Source organism: Helianthus annuus, chromosome 3 (assembly GCF_002127325.2).
Source record: "Helianthus annuus cultivar XRQ/B chromosome 3, HanXRQr2.0-SUNRISE, whole genome shotgun sequence".
Taxonomy (NCBI): domain Eukaryota; kingdom Viridiplantae; phylum Streptophyta; class Magnoliopsida; order Asterales; family Asteraceae; genus Helianthus; species Helianthus annuus.
The window spans coordinates 127,288,307-127,298,312 of NC_035435.2; the positions used below are offsets into that span (position 1 = coordinate 127,288,307).

General features: G+C 36.9%; 1 protein-coding gene across 2 annotated transcripts; it reads left to right on the top strand.

The window, feature by feature from the left end:
* The first annotated feature begins 2,490 nt into the window (after window positions 1-2,490).
* LOC110909112 (14-3-3 protein 9) lies at window positions 2,491-6,911 on the top strand. 2 transcript variants are annotated; one of them, XM_022154118.2, is made up of 7 exons: window positions 2,491-2,656; window positions 3,515-3,821; window positions 3,934-4,021; window positions 4,822-4,931; window positions 5,027-5,175; window positions 5,922-5,968; window positions 6,623-6,911. In XM_022154118.2, the coding sequence occupies exons 1-7, from the start codon at window positions 2,584-2,586 to the stop codon at window positions 6,623-6,625; spliced, it is 777 nt and encodes a 258-aa protein (XP_022009810.1). In that variant the 5' UTR covers window positions 2,491-2,583; the 3' UTR covers window positions 6,626-6,911. The 2 variants fall into 2 exon arrangements, with proteins under 2 accessions (XP_022009810.1, XP_022009811.1); XM_022154119.2 differs by having other exon boundaries at window positions 5,925-5,968.
* The last annotated feature ends 3,095 nt before the right edge of the window (window positions 6,912-10,006 follow it).

The window sequence follows — 10,006 nt, forward strand, 5'->3', positions numbered from 1 at the left end:
GATCTAGCATGGTTAGATGATGATCCATCCCACTACTAGCAACAAACAACATAAAATAATCACAACTAGACAAGTTTCATAAGATTTACACCACTATTTACTCTTTATCTATCTTGTTCATCATATTTTCAAGACTTTAAGTTATAATCTTATGTGTTCTTGACTTTTAACCGTTAAATCTCTTATTAACCACCTTAAACAAGAACAAGAGGATGTTTAGAAGCACTTACTACTAGCTCGTGGCTAGGGAAGAATCAAGGCGTAAACAAGATGGATAATAGAAATCTAGAGAGGTTCTTAAGTTTTCGAATTAACCACCTTAAACAAGAACAAGAGGATGTTTAGAAGCACTTACTACTAGCTCGTGGCTAGGGAAGAATCAAGGCGTAAACAAGGTGGATAATAGAAATCTAGAGAGGTTCTTAAGTTTTCAAAAGCACCGAGCCTCCTTGTATGATCTCTTGCACACTTGTATGTAAGAAAATGGCTTGAACAAGAATTGATGGTAAGTGTATGATGGGTGGTGGTGTTCGGCCGATTACAAGCAAAGGGAGAGAAGAATGAGTTTGTTTTTGGTGTTGTGTTTGAAGTGAGAGGTTGGTGATCCCATATGCATACTTATAATCCAAAATGGTGCTTTACCCATCATATATTGTGCTCACTAGATACTAGGCAAGATTAATAAAATAATTAAAGAAATGAAGGTGTGTCCCCACCCTTGGGGGACCGATCGGATGAGAGGGGGGGGGGTAAGGGTTGGTTTGTAAAGATATATTTACTAGTTAGTTGAAAACCAAGGGATTTAGTTAGTGTAATTTATGTGTGTGATTAATACAAGGGGTGTTAGGTGTTTGGGGACCCTAACTAGCTCAGAAAAGTATAAATAATGTCATTGACAATATTTTTATATTCCGGGTAAAGTCCGGTTGTCCGGTTGGATATTGATCGGTTAAAGTGTCAAGCAACGCTTTAAAGTGTCTTTTATAGTGTTTTTAGTGAAACAATAAATTCCCGACACTTTGGAAAGTGTCTAGTATTATATGGGTTGAGATCCTGTACAAACAGTGCTAATTATAAGAACCGTAAGAACAGATCTGAACCATTGTTAATTTAAATCAAGGGTTGATATTGATTATAAATAAAACTCTTATAATTAAAAATTACTACTAACAAATTAGGGGTAATTTTGTAAAATTGCTAGTCATTTGACCATTTTCTATTAAATACAAATCCCACCAAGGTTTTTTAAACTAAAATAACTTTTATATACTTCATTATTTTTTTTTAAAAATATATACCATAAAATCAAGTATTTTTTATCTTTAATATGAGTACCATATTGCTATACCTTATTGTATTTATAAAAGTGTTTTTTAAAAAAAGTTAACAAAAGGTGTTTTATATTTGTGCTAATAAGGTGCTGATTATGTGTTAATTACAAAATAATACAAACAAACACCAAAAGTAGATATAATCAGCACATCTGGTGTGCTGATAATGGAGAACGATTGAAGATGTTGTGCTAATGTCGTTTATGTTGATAATGGAGAACGATTCGAGGACGATGTGCTGATAATGAAGAACGATTAATGATGTTGTGCTAATTATATAGTGTTGTGCTGATTATATTTTTTGTAATTGTTTTTAATTAGTTATAAATAAATATGGTCAAAAAGTCTAAATTACCCCTAAACTAATTTTTTATTGATGGACACTTGTCAATTATGTATTGGTTCTTATGGTTCTTACAAACTTAAGTGTTTGTATTTGATCCCATTCCAGTATTATATTACCCAACTTTTGCACTTTACTAGTTATATTAAATGCTGAATTTTTGTATAAAGTGCAGAATTTTGTACTTAAAGCATGTTTTAGGCACATCCGGTCACTATAACTATCACCTAGTGACGCAGTTTTACAATCCTCACCTCCCTACACTCCCTACTAGTGTAGTAATCTATTCCCGGCTCACACTGGCCTCAAAGACAATGTCTGTCTAGTGCTGGCAATGTCAACATGTTTACTGGGTTATCCGTTCATTGTGCTAACTGTGCGTTTGTGCATCAAGTTTGTCACTATAGTTTTGTGTGTAATGAATGGAGTGACAGTAATAAAGTATGATGCATGAATATGTATGTATCAAAAATCAAAAAGCAGTTTAACCACAATTGTAAGCAAGCACAGTAATTAAGCATTAATTAAACATTAATTTGTACGGATACCTGTAATTTTTAGGGTTGTCACATAATATGCCAATTACAGGATTCCTACTCGTGACTTAGGTGATCAAAGGCCAAAGGCCTAACCGAATGATTTAGCCGTCCCAAAAAAAAAAAAAAAAAAAAACCCATCTAACAACCAAAGTCAATTAGAATTTAGAAAACGTGTTACTATTTTTGTTAACTTTCTGATAGTTTAGTGCCCAAATTAATAAATACATAAAGTTTTGTGGTGAAAACGCATATCCCCTAAATTTACGACACACACACATAAAAAGGTCCAGAAGTCTCTCCTCTCTCTCCACTCGTTTTGACAGAGAGAGTAGAGAGAGAAAGTAGACGGTGAGCTCAGAGATCGGCGACCATGGCTTCTTCAACCGAACGTGACAACTTCATCTATGTCGCTAAGCTCGCCGAGCAAGCCGAGCGTTATGACGGTTAGCATCTTTCATCTTCTTTCTTATTCTTCTAGATCCGTTATTTAGATGTTGATTCCGTTTTTGCTATTGCAGTTGTGATTCAAATCTGTCTGTTTGTAAGATGTAAACATATGTAATCTGTTTGTACAAGTTGTTGATGTTATCAGGTTTGTTGATTTGAGATTTTAGTTAGGTTTTGTTGATTTGAGATTTTAGTTAGGTTTTGAGTATGTGCATTTGATGTGCTTGTTTTGCTAATTAGATTGATGTTGAGTTGAAAAACAAGAGGAATATATTGTGTAAGTTGTAAACATGTGTTATCTGTTTGGAGAAGTTGTGGATGCTATCAGAATTTGTTGATTTAAGATTTTAATTATTATTAGGTTTAAAATGAATGAGTGAAGTGTTTTGAGTATTGTACATTAGGTCATGAGTATGTGCATTTGATGTGTTTGGTTTGCTAATTAGGTTAATGTTGAGTTGAACAACAAGAGGAATATACTGTGTAAGTTGTAAACATATGTAATCTGTTTGGATAAGATGTGGATGTTATTAATTATTGTTGATTTGAAATTCAATTAGGTTTAAAATGAATGATTAAAGTGTTTAGAGTATTGTACTTTAGGTCTTGAGTATGTGCATTTGATGTGCTTGTTTTGCTAATTAGATTAGTGTTGACTGGAAAAACAAGAGGAATATTGAATAATTATTTTAATCTATGTGAGACTTTGTAACATTATTTCTGAATATAGAGGACTGATTACTGTTTGGACTTTGGATCATTATTTCTGGACTTACTTTACATTTTAATTGTATCAAGAAATTATACTCTGATATTGCATTGACTTTTGTTGGTGGTTTGTCATTTTTGTGCAGAAATGGTGGATGCTATGAAGAAGGTAGCAAAGTTGGATGTTGAACTGACTGTTGAAGAGAGGAACTTGCTCTCAGTTGGGTACAAGAATGTGGTGGGATCACGTAGGGCGTCATGGAGAATATTGTCTTCAATCGAGCAGAAAGAGGAATCCAGAGGCAATGAAGTGAATGTGAAGCGTATTAAGGAATACAGGCAGAAGGTTGAAACCGAATTGACTGACATTTGTAATGATATCATGGTTGTGATTGATGAGCATCTGATTCCATCTTCATCTGCTGGTGAATCCACTGTTTTCTACTACAAAATGTGAGTGTGTTCACATATATACCATTGTTCCAAATTTCAAAGAATGTTTTACCTAATTTTTTTTTCTGATTCCAACGTCTAATTATTTATTGTGGGTTCTGGTTGAGTGCAGGAAAGGTGATTATTATAGGTATCTTGCAGAGTTCAAGACTGGCGATGATAAGAAAGAAGCAGCTGATCAGTCGCTGAAGGCTTATCAAGTAAGTAGCTATTCTAGTGTAATTTCCATTTATTTGTTGCTTCTAATTCTTTTAGTGCTGCAAAAACCTTATATGTGATGTTTTAACGACTTTTCACATTCTAGTGGGGCTGTAAACGAACCGAACGAACATGTTCATGAATGGTTCATGAACGCTTACCGAACGAGATTTCTTATTCGTGTTCGCTCATTAAGGAAATAAACATGTTCATGAACACTTACCGAACGTAAACGGACACAAACAAATGTTCATGAACACAAATGAACGTTATATATTCATTTAAAACTACAATCTGCATTTTTGATCAGAAAGATTACGAAGAATCCACCAAAAATAAATAAATACTTAACATAATTAACAGAAAATTGAAATTCAGATGATCAAACGAGGGATGCTGGTGGAGGCGTATAGTATAACTATGGTTTCAAATTTTACAAACTAAAAGTCTAAAACCAATAAAATATAAAGATAACCTAAAAAACCTTTTAAAGGAACGGACATGATTGAACATAAATGAGCGAACATAAATGAACACATTACCGAACGTTCAAGAACATAAACGAACAAACACAGTCTCTGTCCATGTTCGTTTGTTTCACTTATTGAACGAAATTTCTTGTTCGTGTTTGCTCATTTATTAAATGAACGAACATAAATGAACTTCCCGCCGAACGGTTCACGAACTGTTCGCTGAACGTTCGGTTCTTTTACAGCCCTACATTCTAGTTAGGAAGTTAATTATTGCTTTATGTCATTATGCACACGCATATCTGCTAACCAGTTAAATATGCCCTTTGCAGTTGGCTTCCACGACCGCAGAAGCTGATCTGGCACCTACTCACCCCATCAGGTTGGGTTTGGCTTTGAACTTTTCAGTGTTTTATTATGAGATCATGAACTCTCCTGAAAGGTATTTTTTAAACTCTTCTTTCGGTCTTCTTGATATTTTATGCTTGTGGTACAACATATGTGCTAAACTGTGTTTTTACGTTTGACTAAACTTAGGGCCTGCCACCTTGCAAAACAAGCTTTTGATGAAGCTATCTCAGAGCTTGATTCCCTGAGTGAAGAATCATACAAAGATAGCACCTTAATAATGCAGCTCTTGAGGGACAACCTCACTTTGTGGACTTCAGACATTCCAGAGGATGGAGGTATTTTTCATAGTACTATCTGATTCGGTTAGCTTTGGCTGTTTATCTTTGACTCATCTCCATTTTACCAGGCATTTAATTATTATAAGTGTATATAAAATATAAAGCGAGTTAGGTCCAAAGGCCAAAGGCTACATCGTTATGAATAGAAAAAAAGAGTAAAGTACACGGATAGTCCCTGTGGTTTCCCAAAATTTAGGATTTGGTCCCTAGCTTTCCAAAATTACACGGATGGTTCCTGTGGTTTCCCAAAATTTAGGATTTGGTCCCTAGCTTTCCAAAATTACACGGATGGTCCCTGTGGTTTGCACTTCGTAACGCATTTAGTCCCCAGCCAAGAGGTCCAAGTTAGGGACTAAATGCTTTACAAAGTGCAAACCACGGGGACCATCCATGTACTTATGGCAAAAGTTGGCCTTGGGGACTAAATGCGTTAAAAGTGCAAACCACCGGGACCATCCGTGTACTTTTAGAAAGCTAGGGGCCAAATCCTAAATTTTGGAAAACCATAGGGACTATCCTGTACTTTACTCTTAATAAAAATAGTAAGAGTTAGAGAGTACAATATACATGTCATTATGGTTTAAACCATTTCATATGTAAATCTGATATGAGCTATCCTAAACCATGAAGGCCTTTCTATTTACTGAATACTAGTCTCCTTGGACTAAAATTGCTGTCGTTTCAATATGGTTTTAAAGGTGATTGATGTGCTTTTTATTTATTATCGTGTCTTGCATGTGCAGAAGACCAAAAAATGGAGATCACCAAATCTGGAGCAGAAGATGCAGAGGTCAGCAAATCGTAATCTTAATGCTCCATTAGTCAATTCAGTAAAACCATTTTTCATGTTCTGGTTTTCATTTATATGATTAGATAAGGTAGAAAAACAGAGATGTTGGATAAGTGTGTGTGAGTTAGCGGTTCCAAATAAAAAAAAGTAGGGTTAGGTTGACCCTTCGCTACATTTTTGTCTATTATTTTAATAATTTTTGTCTACATCTTACCCTCCTCAGACCGTACCTTAGCTTTGCTATTGGTGGGATTTACCGAGTATGATGATGATGGTTCGTGATTTTAATAATATAAATGATAAATGTAAAATATGATTATAGAACCATATTTTCTTCTATGTAATTAAGCGTATATTTAAAAGTAAACGATTTGGGAGGTTACAAGCATTTGAAAATATATTTAAATGACCTTCGACCCAGTGACCTGTACTCTTTAAGTATGAGTTGAACTTTTTTTCATGTAAGTGGGGTTACAATGTTACATTAATGGTTAGTCGAATCGGATTCATGATCTGAGAAGAAATAGAGATAGGGACGAAAGTGAAAAATAAAATAAAAAAAGTTGTAAACGATAACAAGCTAACTGGTTTTTACAACGTTTATTTTTCCACTATATGTGTGTGACAATTTTTTATTCAATTTCTTGTGTGCAGTAAAGTTGTATGACGACAGTGTTGCATCCTTGTACAAGTGGACTAAGAAAGGATGATGAATGTTATTTGTAAGATTGAATTCTAAAGCAGTGATTTGAGATATGATCAATTTAGGTTTGGTTTGTTTGGCTATTGGTTAAATGGTTTCGGGCCCCTTATTCATTAAAGACATTATATCAGTTAGGGTTTCCTTTTTTTTTTCTTTCATGTGAATGGTTCTTATTTCTTCAGTTTGCTTCTTTAATGATTCTTACTCGTGAATTAATTTCAGTTAGTTCTGTTTGATTTATGGAAGTAAAGTTGTTCCTAGTTGAGCTTTGCTAACTTGTGTAACAATTTGATAAGTTACTATTCAGATGTGATGTATTCAGCGATAGATGTGAATCGAATCTCCTTTGGGATTCAACATCGAAAAGGTTTTCTGGGACTGTTGTAGATCGGATGGATTCAACATCTGTTCTCTTAAAGAGGTACATGATTTCTAATTTTCTATATGTATCTACATCTTTTAGAGCTCCTTAAAAAGCTAATAATAATTTGTGAAGCCAAGTGAAGTCAGAACATGAGTCCATCTTAATTTGGGAAAGTCATTGTCAACTTTCCTGAACATGGGTATCTAAAATATGTTTTATCTTTAGTATGTTAATCCTTGTTGCTACAAAGATCTTGATGCGTGATATAGCGCTTGGTGACGGTGCTGGTGCTGGTGATGGTGAGTCGTGCCGGGTATCTTCTTTTCTTAAGTTTTAGACTTTTAGTCCTGCCAAAGTAAAGAGGGAATTTTTGCCTTGCAAGCAACATGATAGTATGAGAGAATGGGAGGGCCGAGAGTAGGGGAATAGTGAGAATGTCTAACCCTTGCTATTGATTGTTTGAGGCGTATATACTGTGTATGTGGACCATTATGCTACTGGTGGCATGTGGTCCCAAAAAGCCTACTGTGTCATATGATTTTTGTAGGATAATCGGTTCTTAGGTATGAAAGGTCCAAGATGTAGCCTGTTAGAATTATTGTTGTTTAACGTGTTGGGGCTGGGTTGTGCCATATTCGTTCTGAGGTGGTGGCACGAATATCCGAAGCTTTTGGCTTCGGATGTATCATCCATCTGGTCCATTTGATCCGACGCTTGTAGCTCTAAACGATTTGTTGGGTTAGCCCTCACTACTTGATCCTTGTCGTTGACAAGGCTGGCTAAAATAAGTACTATTAGTTTGGTGATTTTCAAATTGGCCATTCATGATCACCAAAATAAGTTCTTTTGGCAGGTTTTAACCGAATGTACGGAGCACCTAGGCAACAAAAATGAGTTTGGTTGGAAAATGCCGGTGGTGATCGAGAACATATTTTAATGCTTTATGATGTACTGTAATAATAATCAAGGAATGCCATCAACTAGGGCGCTATTGGCCACTAACCACTCGCTCGCCGGACGCTCGGGCTCCGCGTTTCAAGTTCGTTAGCTCATGAGAAACCTTTTTTTTGGAAGGTGACTTTCTATGTACTGGACCTATTGGTCACCGGGTTCATGTCGAAGACATTCCCCCGTTAGCCCCGCACTCTCGGACGCGATGTTCGATCGGGCCCCGGCCGCCGCGCAAGCCGACTTCCGCCCGGAAAGCATACTGCCCCCACACGAGAGACTCGCTGGGGTAACAGCTGGGTAAAACCGGGTTGCCCTCAAGACCGCACTATGCCTCGGTAGGATACGATCCATCATTGGGACGTCGTCCCCCCCCCCCCCCCCCCCCCCCCCCCCCCCAAGACCACAGTGGGAGTCGAACCGGTGACCTCCCAAAGGAGGAGCCGGCCAACATAACCCAAGTGGGGATACCACTGGGCCACGGGGAAGGGATATAGCCCATGAGAAACCTATACATGTGATGAATCTATCTATACATATAATAAAGTAAATCAATTTGAGACACATGGCAATCATTGAGCCTATCTAGAATTTGAGACCACCACCATTGCACCCTAACGAACCCTCAATCAATAGGGATCCAACAATAACAACCACCAACAATGCCACCATAACTTTCTCCTCTGTCGTGTATCTGAATCGGAGATCGAAGTGGGAGAGTGTGAGTAGGAGTAAAATCGGTGGTCGCCTAAGGTGGTTCCTGTTATGGCTGAACAATGGTGGTCAGTGGGGTTGATTTCAAATGAAGAGGGTGAACGGTGAATGAGTGATAGTGACTAGTGGCATTTGGTGGCAACGTAACAGGGTTGGTTTTCGTAGATAGCGACTGAGGTGGTGGTTGGAACAAGTGGGAACAGAGGGCGGATTAGGGTGGGAGTTTAAGTTTGTGGTGGAAGTTGCAGGTTTAAGGGTTCTCAGGTAGGTTGTTTGGTGGTGGAAATGGAAAAAAAATGGTAGAGGTGTCGTGAAGTGGTGGTTGCAGAGGGTTTGTGGCCAACGCTATGTGACATCGGAGGTAGTGGTTAGGTGTTGTGCAGCAGAGTGGGGATGGTGGAAGGTGGGTAATCGGTGAAGGGGGGGGGGGGTTGTTGGTGACGGCGATGGAAGGTGGGGCTAGGGTTTTAGAGTACATGGGTGCGACAAAGATGAAGGTTGGTGGTGGTTGCGACAGCCTGAGGGTGGGCTTAGGCAGATAGTTGTTGCTAGATCCCTTGGTGGTTTTTGTTGTTGGATTCCCTGGTTGCAGGTTGCAGGGGTAATCGACACTAATTGGTGAATTGTGGGTGGTTTGGATTATTGTTTGAAGGTGGATGATAATATATGATATGTTCATAACTTAATTTGCAGGTAGGTGTTGAACTCTGGTTTGAGGTTTTGTTCTCGGTGATGATGATTTTCGAGTGGGTGTAATTTACTCAAAAACAAATATGGTTTCCTAAAGGGGATCTGATGCAAGAGAGTGTGAAATACCAATTTTACTCCTGAGCTAATTTAACCTAACTGAAATAATTAATCCCGTTTGCTTAAAAGGATATAAACTATTACATAACATAGTGATTTTGGACATAAATTGAAATTAAATTTTTTAAAGGGCATGTTTCATAATTCCTGATATACTTAAAGGACACAAGGTGTAATTTACTCTAAAATAAAATTTACATACCGAAACGTACCATGAAAATAATATCAGTTTGATTTTATAGTAACTTACACAAAAATCATCTTTTAATAGCCATACATTTTCTTTCCTTCATTTCCTGTTCAAATGATTTGCATATTTTTTTTCTTTTTGATACATTGAATGTCTTTGTAAGTTGCAAAGACATGTTAATTGCCAACTACTAATAAAAAGGATATTATCACTCATAGTTTCTTCATTTATATGTTTTAAATTTTTTGTCATTAATAGTACATTCTTTTTAGAGTAAACTGCCATTTTAGTCCCTGTGGTTTGGGCATTTTT